Genomic DNA, 17,042 nt, shown 5'->3' with positions numbered 1-17,042 from the left:
GACCCTTCATAACTCAAGTATTTTAAGTTAACAAAGGGGAGATGTCATGTTGTGTGCTTATGTGCACAAAGACTCTAGAGATCCTCAGAAGAATCCTTACAAGCATCACAGGGTGGTACCTGAGTGTGTCTGGTCAATAAAATTCATGAAGCAGTTCGTTCAGTTAACGGTCACATGCAGTTGAATAAAGACCTGCAAACCAGAGCTCAGTGTGTAGCATGGTCCTTTGCATGCTCCTGAGCTGGGAAGGATGCCACACTAGCTGTTTGACAGGGCTTGAAGGGCGGAAAACAGGCATTTGGGTACAGCCTCCAACAATATCCCTAGAGGTAGGGAGGACATAGAGAGCTACAGGCTTGTGTTTAAAGCCACATTAATAAACACAAAAATTTGCCTTAGGGGAAGAGACATGGGAGAACCTTGTCACCTCCGGTAACAATAAAGATGGCAAGACATTCTGGGCAATAGTTAACAATGATACATTTAATAGGGCACTGGCAGTGGGGCTAGAGCTGAATGTCACAGCAGATGAATGGGTAGCTCACTCTAGGTCTATCGACCATCTAGTGACCCAAGGCGACAAGAAATGTAGTAATCTTGTATCATCAACTAACAGTCTTTCTATCAGCTTGCCGAGTCACTCTGGAAATGCACCAAGTCCGAAGGGGTCCTTATGGACCTTTATAAATTATATAGTTACCTTTGGGCTACCATTTTCAGCAATACTTTGAACTCAGCTTGCACTGCTTTGTGGCACACAGCTTCCGTAGTACCCATTTTAAAAAGAGGTAACAAACCAGACCCACCCTGCTACATACTCATCTCAATACTTGATTCAATATGAAAGGTTGTGGGCTGCACAGTCACAGATAGAATTGTGGCATGGTCTGATGATCTAAATATCCTTTTCAAAGGTGCAATATGGTTTCAGTGAGGGGCTCGGGATGATGGAGTAATGCCTAAACCTTTACCTACTAGTATGCAAATACATCATAGTAAAGGGGGGTGGCCTGGAAGTAACTGCCACTTTTTACTATGCTAATTGGTCAAAGCTTTGGGGCATTTACCAAATGTGTGCCTAGATAATACCTTAGTTGACTTCCCTTGAGCACACTATAAGCGAGTTTTGGTTTGGGTGAGATATGGTGAAAGGCTAAAATGTAGTGACTCATTCACATTAGACCGAGGAGTCGGTCAAGGATGTATCCTCACTCCTATTTCGTTCCTTCTATAATCAACAACCTTAACACATTTCTTATTAGTAATGAAGAAAATATGCCCAAGATAAATTCTAACACCATAGCTACACTTTTGTATGCAGATGATGCCGTTTTAATCTCTTGGACCCCAATTGCATTGGGAGTGGGATTAATAACTTTCTCTTCTTTATAGGCAATCGTTATCTCGAGACAAATTTTGCTAAAATATTTTATATGGAATGTGGCCTAAAGATGTGCAAGACCAGAGCCATTTCCATCTAGGGAAATAAATTTGAGATAAATTACTTTCCCTTCTTAGGTTTAACATTTGATTCTTGGAGTTCTTGGTCACAATATTTTGCAATCTAGTGCTGAAGGTTTGGCCAATGGGTAGGCAGTATATTTAACTTTGCTCAGAACATAGACAACAAGCTGACCAAGGTTTTTCTGGATATATATAAACTGAAGCGCCCACCAAATCTTAGTTTATGGAGCAGCTACTTGGTGCTACTGTCGACAAATAGTTTCAAGGGGAAGAAAATGTTTTTTGCAGGAACTCCTTGGGCTGCTACACAGCAGTCCCTATATTTTCCTTCACAATGAGCTGGGTTTAGACTATGTGAAATACCATATAAAATTTGTCCCAAATCTACTATTGGCTATCAGTTTTGTCAAATGCCACAACTAACAAAGACATATTGGATGACTGCTTAGCGGCGATTTTAAGAGCACAATTCCTTGATTTCAGTATATTAAACACATAGCAAATATTATAGGTAGACCAGACCTATAATATTTGCAATGTGTTTACCATCAGTGAGAAATCATGGGTGGTCCAAAATTACTTTAGAGAGTATATGACTCTTTCCAGAGAGACAATTAAATTACAAAAACCGTCCATAAGAGATTATGTAACTGTCCAACTACTGAGAACATGGAATTGCATTTAACACAGATTTCTAACCCTTGGGAAAAACACATTTACAATAATCTGTTCGGCCTATTAAGCTATGTGTTCATTTGCAAATTTTACCGGTTTATTAGATATCCTTTGCTGGGTACTGCCTGCTCTGTCATGTAATTCCTATATTACCCATACAGGATCTGTGCATTTGGATAACATAAACTGTATGATTGGTGGCAGACTGACTCTGAGCACCCCCACTGAGAATGTTAGCCTTTCTGATTTAGCTAGCTCACAGTACAACTACAATCGACTCTTATCAGGGAGAGAATAGTTTCTGGCAACCTCAGGACATGACAACCCTGATCCCCCAGGATCATGAAAACAATGTACTACTTGTCGCTCAGTCACTAATACTCACTTATTTGGTCTCAAAGAGTTACACAGAAGAAACAGTCGGGCGTGTTACAATGAGAATTTAATGCACCGTTGTTCTTCTAGTGTAAAATAGAAGTGCTGCAACAACTGTTAGACAGTAGCAGATATATATGATTAGCAGTACAGTGAAAATAAGAGGATAGTATAGTTCTACCATCTTGCAATAATCATGAATGAATACATGAATATAAAATGCATGATAAAAGGGTGCGCATATTACTATAATGCCTATCTAGATGTACCTAAGTGTACCCAGCATGTGGGTAGGTGTGAACCAAGAATCCCTCTAGGATTTAGTCTAACCCCATTACCTGAAGTGGGAGAGTGTGGGTCCCCATCCTGGTCTCGAGTTGGACACCCCGCACGGGATTTGTTTGGCCACTGTCAGCTGGAGCATCTGCATGCAGTAGCCATAGCGTCTCTGGTCAGTGTGCCGGCCTGGAAGACTCTGTCTCCTCTTCCAACCCTAGAAAGATGTGCTGTATTTATACAGAAAGTATCTAGGGTTTCTTTGTCCCTTGTTTCTTGTATTAGCCATTGGTGGATTTGAGGATGACATATGGGGTGAACCTTGTACGTAATTATTATGCCGGTGGTGTAGCCTCTGCCTGGTTTCCAAGAACCCTCATGAATATTCATTCATACTGTATGAGTCCATTGATGAAGTTAGAGGATGCTATTGTTCAGTGAAAACCCTCCTTCTGCACCCAGGACTAGAACTAGGTGAAGGTTCAATCCTAAACGCTTGTTACTGTGTAGTATAAGGGAGATAATGTAGGTAAAGGTGAATGATATTACCCGGGCCTATATTAGGGTAGCTATATGAAACATAACACCCACTCCTCTTTCAAACAGTCAACAATGAAAAAAAATGCTAGTGAATTACTCTTTTTACTAGGTAGCAGAACATAAAACTATCAGTGAGCTTCATAAAACATTGTCTTTAAAACCACTTAAACAATAGTCTAATGGGGGGAAGAATTTTATTTTTTTTAAAGTTAGTATTGCAAATGTCACTCTAAGCCAAAGTCCTAGTTGAGTTTGTTTATATAAGTCGAACCACTACAAGCGTCAGAAGGCCAAGCTTTCCCAGAGAAAGTGTCAATTAAAGGAAATGTTCCAAATTTAGTTGAGTTTTCAAACAAAAGGAAAAAAACGAATTCTTTCCCAGCACACGATGAGCCAATTATAGATTAAGTGTCCTCGCTGGGAGACATAACATCGCCGTTGCTCGCTGTTGCAGAGGACAATCCCTGCAACACCTCGCAGAGCATGTTAATTGAACACATATGATACTCAGAACTGCCAATAGCTGGTGCAGAGGCAGCTGGTGCTGTAGTCGATACCTGAGTGCTGATGGAAGAGCTGATGCTCAACCCAGTTGTAGCAAAAGGCACCTGAGGGTTTTTCAGGAATGCAGCCATCAAGATAGGAATGCGCTAGGGACATTGCTGAGCATGGGCCGTCACGGGTTCCAGCATGGTATTCTTGTCCGGTGGCGTGGACGATGGAAGTGTCAGACAGAGATCTAACATGGATTCTTCTCCGCAAAATGGGCATTGAAGTACAGATAAGATGCAGTCCATCCAGACTGGTCTAAACGATAGGAACCATGGGTTGCTCAGTTCCTGCAGACGAGGTGTGCCCCGATGTTGTACCATGCGTTCACGATATTTACGCTCCAGGACTGCTTTTGCCATCTTGTTGGTGATTGGGCATCCATTGAGTAGCAGAAACATAACAATCAGTATACCTGCAATTGAGAGCAGGATCAGCGGAAGACCTCCAAAAATACTTTCCAATACAGAGTGTATGAAGTTTGGAATAACTTCAAGGACTGTATGAAAGGTCCTAGGAAATTCTGACCCTATAGTCTTAAATAAGTGTACAATACCACTTGTATCAGACACATTAAAGATACGTCCCACCATTTTTGTGAAATGAATGGGGCAGTTTGTACGTATGATTGCCTGTATCTCAGCCGAGATCCTTGCGATTTGAAGATCAAGGAGCTCCAGTCTGGAGGTTAAGGGCACAACTTCCCAACACTGTAGGATGTCACCACCCCTGGATGTTCTCTTTGTACATAGCGTGGATCTGGCCTATGGATGCTGAAACCTTCGGTGCTACCCAAGAATCTATGCTGACATCGGTTCGTGTCTATGGGCCAAACCAACCATCTTTTCCATTTAGGATCTGATCTATTGTACCGAAAAATGTCATTTTCTTCTACCTCTTCTTGTGAAGTTGAATTTTGCCTCCCGTCCATCTGTGATGGTATTGGAAACCGAGGTGTGTTCAGGTCCTCGTTCTTGGCTAGTCTGTTGCATAGTGTCATTTAAAAATATAATCTGCTGTGGAATAAGGCATGCTCTAAATAGCGCTTCTGTTCCCTGGACTTGCCAGTCCCTAGAACCCCAGACTGATTTTAAGTCTATTGTGTCCTTCAATAGGTCAAAACCCTGTTCAGACAATCGGACGCTAAAGGAAGCAGAGTAAATCTGTTTGGTGTTAGTCAACATAATTTTCTGTACTGATGTGGATGCAACTTTATAATAAAATGACTTCTGGTCAGAAGTATTAAACCCTGAAAAATTTGATAATTTGTGTGCAAGTGTTTGAGAACTACCTTTTGGTAGTGTAGGGCAACGTTTCCACTGGTGGTACTTAAAAACAGTTCTAGGTGTGTTGGATTTGAAAATTCCCATTCCTCCAATGCACGTGTTTCATACTATATTAGGTTAGCAGTGCGTGGCTAAATAGACATCATTTGTATCCACGTTATATAACCCGCTGAGTTATCCACGTAATATGCAGGCTTCAGTTAGCAAGTGTGACTCCATTTTGTATTTCGCAATTCCTATTAGGCTGCTTAGACTGGGCCCAAGTTAGGCCTTGTTTCTCATATTGCTTGCCTCAGCAGAACACTGTATTTTGTTATTATTTTTCTCTGTTGCTCAAGGCTGTTTTCTAACCTGCTAATGAATAGGCCATTTTGCCCTGACAATGCTTATCTGAATGTTTAGCTTCTGCTCTCATGTTAGGAGATGCTGAGACCCAACACCGTGGCCTTGGTGTCCTGATAGCAGGTTCCCAACTGGCAGGTGCGAGCTCATCCTACTGTGCCTCTTTGTTCATGTTTGGCTCAGGCCGGTAGTTTTCCATTATGGGCGTGGCTGAGGGCCTCACAAGAGGAATGATTATCCACTGCAGACTGTTGGGGGTCAGTCCCACGGCTGACATCGTATGGTGCAGGTCTGACCAGACTCCTCTGCAGAGTATTGGTAATAAACCTTTACTTTATATTCTCTACTGTAGTTCTAAAAAGTGGGTGATGGTTCTAAAATGTTTGGGAAGCACTTTATTAGAAACTGACATCAGCACATAGGTTGGTGTCTGATATATGCCAATGTGATTGTGATGGAGAGAGACTGCAAATGAAAAGATTTCCAGACAAGTTTAATACCTGGAAGGATAGTTTTAAATGAAAAATTAACAAGAATATTTAGCCACCAGAAGTATTGTTACCAAGGGTAAGGAACTTTTCTCTGAAGAATACTATCCAATAATATTGGTTAAACGTGGTTGGGCTCCAAACTATACTTTAAGGCTTGTAAATAACCAGAAATCTTTCCACAATACATTATCATGACATGCACAAATGAGAAAGCAGTGCCTTAGGGAAAAAGAACATTAGATCCAAAGCCATTATATGACAAGAATCATATCTAAGATGCATTTTCAACTACTGCATTAGATGATAATGTAGGCTAATACACATCCTTTATTACAATATAGAGATAGCTTATCGCCAACCTTTAGAAACTGCACTATTTAGAGACAAATAATGCTTCAACTCTTCCAAGTCAAAAACAAATCTAAAAGATCACAGTAAAGTTGTAGGGAAGTTTGAAGAATCTTGACAAAAAACCGAGAAAAGTGTGCATCGTCAGGCATGCGTAAGGTTTCAAAACTATAAAATACGTTTGAGCTACGATGTGAGAATCGGACTACAAATATCAAGAGGTGTCGTTGCGATTTAAGCTTGTGTAGACCAGTCATATGTTAGGAAAATGAGAAGAAGCACCCTATATCAATGTGCCTCTACGATAACTCACAAGGTGAAAGGGTTATAAGCCACTTTAAAAGCCCCACATAGAAGAGTAAACGTGCAAGCGGTTTTTATAACCCCTACCTTCTCTAAGTATTGCGAATGTATCAGACCTGTGAGTACAGGAGAAAACCAGACAGGCATAAAACCACACATCTCCCTAGGTATCAGATACCGTTACTTGAAAGACTGTATACCCGTGTCACAAGAGTATATATCCTACAGCCAGGCTTACCTCAAACCTGGTGATAATTCCGATCCAGTAGGTCTTAACAATAATGCGGACCGGGAACGTTCAATGATGCAAGTGTAGGAAACAATTGGTCCGAAACAATACGGGCGTCCAAGTAAAGCCGATTTGAGTCACCTCGACTCTGTAAAAAAATATATATAATTTTATATGTACCCGATCAGTAATGAACTGCGCTACCTAAGAAGTGAATCAAGACAAGTAAAACATGTAAACTGAAGGCTAAACCTTACCTAAGACGAGTACATCCAAAAGTCACAGCCTGATTATCTCCGCGTGTGGTTATGTGTGTGCACCGTGCGCATACCCGGAAGTGCTTATTATAGCGGAAGCCAGTAAAAACAGTAGAACGTGTAAACTGAGATTCATTGTCAGTGCGCATGCGTGAAGTATAGTGCATCGCATCCCGATGTTTGTCAAGAAGCATCAACTTAATTTTCAATTGTTAATAAACATATGTCAAATGCGAAACGGTATAATACAAAACAGGAAAATGCAAGAAGAAGTATTAAAACATGTAGTACACAAGAAAACCGGAACAAATAAGGAGACGTCATTATAATCATTAGAAAGCGGAACAGATAAGGTAACGTCATTGCAGTATAATTATACTATATATAATACGTGAGCAGAGTCATCAAATATGTACGAATACCTACGGGATATCCTACGGGATATTAATGAAGGTCTACAACGTAGAGTACACAGTGAAGCAGACATATGAACAAATATAAAAGTATGAGATACATGATTCCTTTCGACTTGCTGGAAGTTAAATGTACATACATACAAACATGTTGAGCAAGACTATCGATTTCGCCCATTCTGAGAATAACCATAGATTGTTGATTCTGGTATCTCTAAGTCCTTTTGAGGTAGGTATATAGGTACAGAAAGAACACATCCTATATGCATGCACTGAGAAGTAAAAAACTCAAGTTGACACATTTCACCCCGTTCATATTGTTGGGGTAGTCAAACCATTTTGAAAAGCATGCAGTATCGGAACCATAAGTACAGCCATGCGTAAATGTAGGTGTTTAATCCCCTAAGAAATAGTGCATCTCGTTGTCACTATTAAAACCTAGGTCATGGGTACGCAAGCGCATGATCCAAAAAGCTTCAAGCTTCCTCAAATTGAGCTCCCTATTACCCCCTCTGGGGTTCTGTTTGCAAATATCTATAACATAAAATTTAAACCTCTTACTTGGGTCTTGTGTAGGACACTCCCAGATATGTATTGCCATGGGGTATCTCGAATCTTTTTGTTTTAGAGCTCTAACATGTTCCCCAATTCTTTCTTTTAAGCTCCTTATGGTACTGCCTATATATTTACCACCACAAGTGCATTCCAGTACATAGACCACAAATTTAGTATTGCAGTTTATGTTAACTCTTATATCATATGTCTTGTTAGGGCCTTTAAACATCTTCTTTTTGTCTTCTGCCCATCTGCATATGCCACAGAAACCGCATTTAAAAAATCCATTAGACCGTGTAGTCAACCAAGTGTCTGGGGTTACGTTATAAGTGTAACTGGGACTGAGGCGGGTGCGTAGTGTTTTACCCCTGCGGTAAGTAATCTGTGGTTTGTTACAGACAGATTTCGCTAGAGAGGAATCGTTGGTGAGAATATGCCAGTGTTTCTGCATGCTCTTAGAAAGGGCCTTACTGTAATCATCAAAGTTAGTGATCAATCTGACTGCTGTGTCCGTAGGTTTCTTCTCCTTGTCTATGATGGTATTGATTCGGTCTGTATTTCTGATTCTATTCTCTGCTCTTTGTATAATGGATCTATTGTAGCCCCTTTGAGTAAATCTGGTTCCCATGTCATGTAGGCAAAGTTCAAAATCTGTATCTATATTACAATTGCGTCTAGCCCTAGTAAATTCCCCGAAGGGAATGGCATTGATTTGGTGCGGTGGATGTGCACTGTTAGCGTGTAAAATTGCGTTACACGCAGTGTCTTTCCTGTACAATTTGGTATGTAAGTTATTGTCTTTGATAAGAATCTCAATGTCCAGAAATGTGACCTTCATTAATATCCCGTAGGATATCCCGTAGGTATTCGTACATATTTGATGACTCTGCTCACGTATTATATATAGTATAATTATACTGCAATGACGTTACCTTATCTGTTCCGCTTTCTAATGATTATAATGACGTCTCCTTATTTGTTCCGGTTTTCTTGTGTACTACATGTTTTAATACTTCTTCTTGCATTTTCCTGTTTTGTATTATACCGTTTCGCATTTGACATATGTTTATTAACAATTGAAAATTAAGTTGATGCTTCTTGACAAACATCGGGATGCGATGCACTATACTTCACGCATGCGCACTGACAATGAATCTCAGTTTACACGTTCTAGTGTTTTTAGTGGCTTCCGCTATAATAAGCACTTCCGGGTATGCGCACGGTGCACACACATAACCACACGCGGAGATAATCAGGCTGTGACTTTTGGATGTACTCGTCTTAGGTAAGGTTTAGCCTTCAGTTTACATGTTTTACTTGTCTTGATTCACTTCTTAGGTAGCGCAGTTCATTACTGAACGGGTACATATAAAATTATATATATTTTTTTACAGAGTCGAGGTGACTCAAATCGGCTTTACTTGGACGGCCGTATTGTTTCGGACCAATTGTTTCCTACACTTGCATCATTGAACGTTCCCGGTCCGCATGATTGTTAAGACCTACTGGGTCGGAATTATCACCAGGTTTGAGGTAAGCCTGGCTGTAGGATATATACTCTTGTGTCACGGGTATACAGTCTTTCAAGTAACGGTATCTGATACCTAGGGAGATGTGTGGTTTTATGCCTGTCTGGTTTTCTCCTGTACTCACAGGTCTGATACATTCGCCATACTTACAGAAGGTAGGGGTTATATAAACCGCTCGCACGTTTACTCTTCTATGTGGGGCTTTTAAAGTGGCTTATAACCCTTTCACCTTGTGAGTTATCGTAGAGGCACATTGATATAGGGTGCTTCTTCTCATTTTCCTAACATATGACTGGTCTACACAAGCTGAAATCAAAACGACACCTCTTGATATTTGTAGTCCGATTCTCACATCGTAGCTCAAACGTATTTTATATTTTTGAAACCTTACGCATGCCTGACGATGCACACTTTTCTCGGTTTTTTGTCAAGATTCTTCAAACTTCCCTACAACTTTACTGTGATTTACAGATTGGGTTTCTAATATAACCCAACACACTTGGATTTCTATTAGGGTTCAATTACGTTTCATTTGGTGACCTTCCCCACCGTGTATTGTTGGACACTTAAGGGTGTACCTGTTTGAAGTGTAACACAAATTGTACTTTTTTGTGATACGTACCCTATGTATGTTTTCTCACCAGCCCTGAAGAAGTCTGGGGTTCTTGTGCCCCTTCACGAAACACGTGTTGGCTGGCTGGAATATCTGAACTCCTCATAAACAGAAAGACTGAATTTTCTTCTTTGTCTTGTGGTCCCTCGCTTTCTTCAGTTGTTTTGTTATATGGATTTGTTTTGAAATAATATGCTATTACGCATTATACACTGAATGTAACGTGTGCACAGTTTGTGTCCTGTCTGTACAGTGGGCCGTGGCCCACCACTAGAGGGTTTAGGGGTATCTCTCCCTCTCCTGTGGCACCGTTTCAGATATATTGAAGCTCACACGAGAACGTTAATAAAGAGAGCGCTCAGAAATAACCTGACAGAACAAATAACACCCCCTTGTTTGTTACAAATCTAAAAGATCAATGATCCTCATAGCACCCCATAGGAGTTTGGTAATAGTAATCCATTTGAGTGGTGTATCAACACTGAGTCAATACAATCAATTCTTCATCACATTTTCAACAAGGAACGAAGGACTGGGCACCGAAGTTTCATCCTAGGATGAAGAAATTAATTAAATAAAATGTATATTGAAGAATAGAGATTAATTAGCAGTGACTTAATGACCCGAAGGTTCTGGAGCTCTACTTCCTGGGAAACGGTTTCCACTTATTACGCTCAATGCTACATGGTACTCAGTATGTATCAACATATAGGGGTGTGCCCTAATGATCCCACTATACCTGGGCCTGAAAAAAGTTAAAAATAAATATGTTATATTGTGGGAAAAGATCATAAATAAGTTACTACCTCAATGAATACTTCAATTAATCGCTGGCATATAGGTGATTTTAAAGTACATGATTTATTTTACTCATTGGTGGGATAATAATCTTCTCTATTGATACTGGTACCTGGGTTGTGCATTTAAAATTAAAATTAAACTGGAGGAGCAAGATGGCACCCGAGTAAGACGCCGGCTACCTGCTGCTCCCCTGACCTGTGTCCCATTGAGCGTTGATCCGAAGTATGCTAGCGGGTTTCTGCTTCAGAGGGCAGTCTCTGCTGGGCGTATTCAGAGTGAACTTGTGCAGCAAACGAGTCTGACTGCTTCGCCCTATGGCAACCGCAGTGGTGGAAATAATCTACAGCTTCTTCATGTTCTCTCTCTTGTTCTCTGTTCCTGCAACCCCACAAGAACGTGAAATGCCTGGCTGTGGAACAAGGAGTCTTGCATCTGCCAACCTGTCAGCTGCACCCACCGTACCCACCCCTTCGACTGCCCGCTGTGAACCCGGTAAGGAGGCGAGGAGGGGGGAAGGCTGAAGAAAGCATTGGCAAGGGCAAAGTGAAATGTGACAAAAATGATAATGGACAGAACAGAGTCAAATGGCCTGGGAAAACAGGTATACTTGGGGACTCCGGGGTAACACAACCATTGACTGCAACGTTGTTTTTATTAGCTGGCATTAAGGCCCCAGTTCTGGTAATGGTGGGCCTGGTCTCACTCCAGGGATATGCACCGGGGAGTGGGGATGAATCTGTTCTTCTACCCACCACCCCCGGATCCTGGTTAATGCGGATGCAGCTTTGAGGGGCACAATTCAAACCCCAGAAAGTCGGTTTCAGCCAAATGGGGATAGTACCTGTCCAAATTCTAAGAAGGACTCACAGATTGAGGATCTAGGCTTGACTCCTGGTAATGCTGCGACCCAGTTTAAGGTGGATGCAGTTTTGAGGGGCACAATTCAACCCCCAGAAAGCTGGGTGGCACCAATTGTGACAAGAACCTTTCCAAAACATAAGGAGGATGTGCAGAGTGAGGATTTGGGCTTGATTCCTGCTAACAGGGGGAACGGCCAGACAAAATTGCATGGACTAATTCAGGAACAACATTGACAGGAGCAAAGAGTCGGAATTTAGATACATCAGAGTTTTAAACCATGGCCAGGTCTCCCGATATTGAGGAGAAATTATTTTCTTTGACTGATGACTCAGACCTTTTAAATCTGTGTAATATTGCTTCATCCTCAACTGATGAGTCGGCTTCTACTCTTCCTGTAGTGATGCCCCTGATAATTTAGCATGTCTAACACAGCGTAAAATATCGGGGTGGGGGAAAAAAAAGAAAAAAGGAAGGAAGAGTTTTGGAGAGGGGAGATGTCAAATACAAACATCGGACCCTCTGGGTGTGTGTTACTCGGTTCATCAACAGTAGAATCAATCCTGGCTGTAATACTCCAATCTATAAAACAACTGCAGGAGGAAACACGGAGTTCTAGTCATCGTGCATGGCTGGCTACAAAATAACTATACAAAACAATTAGGAAAGTAAATAAAACATGCTCGGACATTGCTGGAAGAATCACCATGGTGGAGGAATGGACAGAGTGTTTATAGACTGAAATGAATGCTCCCTAAAACACAGAAATCCTCTCAGGAAACAGTTATGGCGGATGTACTCTGGAAACTCAAAGATCAAGAGAATAGACAACAAAGGCGAAGGGGCAGGACTCAAGAGCTTATATGATCAATTTACTGAAAGGAACTTTCCCAGAAAAAAACAAATGGAAGTGGGATGTGGAAATCCAACGGGCCCATAGATTTCCACTGATAAGGAAGAAGCCACTGCCTAATGATCTGGAGAGACCTCGGGCCAAGTTGTTTTTTTGGGGAATTTCTTGTTACATCAAGAAATATACCCTCTAGCTCGCCCCAATGCTAAGAGAGAGTTTGAGGTTTTAGCTTTTTTCATTAGACCTGATTATGCACAAGCCACGGTGGAGAGGGGATGACAGCTATGGCAACTGTTTAACCCTTTCCAGACATTAAGGGCTGAAGTATTTCTTCAGAGCCCTACCCAGTTAAAAGTCATTTATAAGGACTACACTTGTAGCTTTACATCGGAGATTCAGGCCCAGGAATATCTAAAACAGCTTAGCGGGGGTCGTGCACTGTTGTCAAAAATAGTTAGGTCTTTGAGGGGCTAAGTCTTGGTATAAATGGGCCACTTTCCCTGTATGATTGAGGACCTCGGGATAATCTGCATTCTATTCATGATGTTGTGTTTGCTTCTCTTTCCTGGTCAACTATTTTCTATTCTGCTATTTTCCTTCTTTTCCGATTGGGGACTGGATGGGGTGGTGGCGGGAGATGTCAGCTCCCTCTGGTGTCATCTTTCAGGCATGTTGACTTGAGAATGGATTGGGGTCAGAGGGTGGGTGGGGAAGCAGTTGGAGGGCGCGGGATGGGGCACTACACAATTAAATAGATTAATATCTCAGGGCCTCATTACTATGTCGGTCAGAAAGCATTCCAAATGATTCCTTGTCTGAATCAGTTTCGACAGACTCAGGTTCCGGGAGTTCTACTGACCGAATACGATGGTTCAGTACACCAACAAAACAGGGTGCCATTGGTGGTTGTGGAAAACTTTGCACCCTGTGGCGAGCACCCTATGATGCCTGCCACACTTTGCATGCTTGTAAAGAGAGGTCCCATGGGTACCCCCACGGGCTCCACCCGGAGGTCTCTGGGTTAAGGGGGGCCTGTTACGGGCCTCCAAAGTCAGTTTCTGACAGCCATACTGTGACGGACAAACCAAGTCGGAAAGGCTGTCCGACTTCGACATCATAATACGTTGGTCAGAAACGCAGTCCGTAGAGCTGTACGATTTGGCTCCGACTGACTTGGTTTCTCAGAATGCCAGTCGGAACTCAGTCAAAAAGACCGAACGGGTACCTTCTATCGTAATCGGTCAGTCGGAAATGTTTCTGAGTCAGTGAGAAACATGGGTTACGACACGGGTTAGGAAAATCCGAATGCCATTCGGAGCCTTTCAGACCGACATCGTAATAAGGCCCTCAGAGATGTGTTATGAAGTGGGAAAGAGTGTATTTGCCAGATTCTAGGTGTTTAAAGGTAGTGACATGTAACTGGAGAGCAAGAATTATGGTTAAAAAATGAGTAAGCTGAGAATTGCAACTATTAATATCTGAGGGCTTAATGACAGGAAAAAGAAGTCTATAGTTGCTCTCAAACTACAAATGTTAAAGGCTGATATTATTTGTCTCCAGGAGATAAATATTGAAGGATGCAGTTATCACTATTAGATACTCTTGGGTAAAAATTGATTGGTGGGACAACGCAAGGGAAATGCACGTGCAGTGTGGCAATTTTAGCTCATTAACTCCTTCAGTGCTCATGACGAGATGGTCTCGTCATGGAGCGCGGTTGCGCTGTGCCCATGACGAGACTATCTCGTCATGAACCCCGCCCGCTAATGCAACGGCCGGCACAGGGCGGGGAAAGGGCGGGGCACTGAAGGGGTTAATCATAAGGGCGTTTCTTTAACAAGTCCGTACAGATAGTTGCAGGAGGTGGGTTATAGTAGAATATCAATCCACTGGGAAAACAAATCACATTAGGTTCCACTTATGGGTATATATCAGATAAACCTTTTTTTCAGCGCCAAATCACAGGCATGCACGATTAGATTTCTTTTTGTCTCATAAATTTGTGCAGGAATGTGATTTTGAAAGCTTCCTGAGGGTTATGTCTGATCATGATCCCCTAGTGTTGGAAATAAAGAGTGGGGGTTTTGTTAAGAATGTAACATATTGGAGCTTTGAGAAAGTGGATCCTGACATTCCTTGATGAGAATGTGGGGAGTGCTCCGTTGGGTGTAGTAGGGGACATATCAAAGCTGGGATACAGGGGGAGACTTTACAGTTTAATTTAAACAGGCCGAAAAAAGAGAAACAAAAAATGTATTATCTCTATATTACATTTGCGGCTGAAGAAAGATAGCTAATTGTAGCCACCCAGCAGAAGGATAATATATCTGCCGTCCAAATGGGGGTAGCTCCAGCCAAAGCAACGATTAATAAAATACCAGCAACAAAAATAGCCGACAAATATACAGTAAGGAGAGGGAAAGTCTATGAATGCTGCAAGTAATAGGACATCCCCTGGCCACAAGGGTTAGGCAGAAGGGTGGGCAAAATGAAGTGTGCGAAATAAGAGGTCAAGCAGGGGGATGGTTTCCGATCCAGCAGGCATTAGGATTGCATTTAAGACGTAATATCAAACCTTATATGCAGAAAGTATCAAGGTAGAGGAAGCTATCATACATATCTATCCAGATTCTGTCCCTTTTATTAAATTCAGTAAAGATGACGGGAGGGTCTGGAATGGTCCCCTTTGTGGGAAGATATTTTAACCACATTGAGTGGTCTCCCTGTCGGTAAGCTGCTGGCATTGATTGCTTGCCTTCTGGATTTTAGAAGGTGTGTGCGCCAAAGCTGAAGACTGCTTAATTTTTGTTGTTTGCACAAATATTTAATTAAGCTATTTCACCACGCTCTTGGTCACATGCAAAGATAGCCATTTTCCCTAAGAAAAAGAAGGCTGTATCTCAACTCGGCTCTTACCAGCCAATTACATTAATCAACAGGGATTCCAAAGTGTATTAGAAAATCTTGGCCTGTCTTCTATCTCCAATAATTAATAAGGTGGTATCTGGACGCCAGCAAGGGTTTATAACCGGGAGAGGCACAACCGATCATATTAGAAGGGTAGTTACCAGTTTTGACGCCCCTCAGGTTGCAGGAGAACCTATGGCTTTGATTCTGCTGGATGTAGAGAAAGCTTTTGATAGGGTCTCCTGGCAATTTCTATGGGCTGTAATGCAGAGAGCGGATGTTGGGCCAGGATTTCTACAAGCAGTCAAGGCTCTATATCAGAAGCCAGAGTGTTTGTAGAAGGAGAGCTCTCGAAGTCGTTTAAGGGCACTCGGGGGACTAGGCAAAGGTGTCCTTGTTCCACACTCTTTTTCGCTTTGTATATTGATCCATTTGTACGCAGGATCAAGCAAAATATCCTAATTCCTTCTATGTCTTTTGAAGTATGGGATACTAAAATGATAGCATATGCAGATGACATAGCGCTTATGACACTGGATCCAGCAACAGCTCTTTTGAAGGTAGAGAGCGAGGCGACCCACTTTGGGACTATTTCAGGCTACTCATTAAATAAGGAAAAATCACTTATCACTATTGATAAAGGAATTGCGCTATCAGATCACCGTGTAGCAACAAGTGCAGTATATTTAGGAATAACCATCTCTTCCGACTTAGAAGTAATTGTTAAAGAAAATGTAGACCCCTTTATAGAAAAAGGGAAAAAAGATCTAAGCAGATTGAATAACTTGCACTTATCTCTAGCAGGGAGATTTAATGTAATTAAAATGTATTTCTCCCAAAATTCTATATTTTTTCTGCGTGATCCCTATAGAGATCAAGGATATATGGTTTAGGAGATAGAAAGAGCTGATGTCGCAATTTGTCTGGGCATGTTCTAAACGTAGAAGAGCTTTAAAAATGTTGACACTTCCAAAGGATAGATACTAACCCACCTGTATTTCAGCAATGGTTAGCCTGGGTTCTTGTAGTCGATAATCTCGAAAAGGCAATCTCCTCAAAGAAAGAGGATCAGGGTAGGTTGTCGAGCTGTGTCCTGCTTATAGATTGGATTGAACTGGGTGGCTGTAGTGGCAAGGTGGCTGATCTTGCATTATGAATTATGAAAGATTTGCACTGTGCACTTTTAGAATTTGAAGTGTTCTTTCTTTGTAGCTATGTAGCTACATTTCAGGAGAATCTGGGTTTTTCCCCTTTTTTAAGATGGTAATATGTAAAAATGTCATTTTATGTGATTATGGTTATATTGTGCGGGGGTTTGGGGTTTTTGCTCAGGTGAATAATGCTGTTTTTTTTTATAATTGCAATGAAATATATAATA

General features: G+C 41.5%; 1 protein-coding gene across 13 annotated transcripts in view; it reads right to left on the bottom strand.

Annotated features, from left to right (window-relative positions):
- LOC146816606 (cysteine-rich venom protein-like) overlaps positions 1-17,042 on the bottom strand; it is a 304,761-nt gene that overhangs the window by 11,563 nt on the left and 276,156 nt on the right. For 3 of the 13 annotated variants that reach the window (XM_085610466.1, XM_085610467.1, XM_085610469.1), the window contains one exon: positions 6,888-7,026. The exons of the other annotated variants lie outside the window; for them this stretch is intronic. In XM_085610466.1, the coding sequence (XP_085466592.1) occupies positions 7,016-7,026 (11 nt within the window). In that variant the 3' untranslated portion in view covers positions 6,888-7,015. Of the gene's footprint in view, positions 1-6,887; positions 7,027-17,042 lie in introns of those variants that run through there. 13 annotated transcript variants of the gene reach the window in all.

This window comes from Triturus cristatus, chromosome 6 (assembly GCF_964204655.1).
Source record: "Triturus cristatus chromosome 6, aTriCri1.1, whole genome shotgun sequence".
Lineage (NCBI taxonomy): Eukaryota > Metazoa > Chordata > Amphibia > Caudata > Salamandridae > Triturus > Triturus cristatus.
The sequence above is the reverse complement of the archived record's forward strand: the minus strand, read 5'-3'. Positions and strand labels throughout refer to the sequence as shown.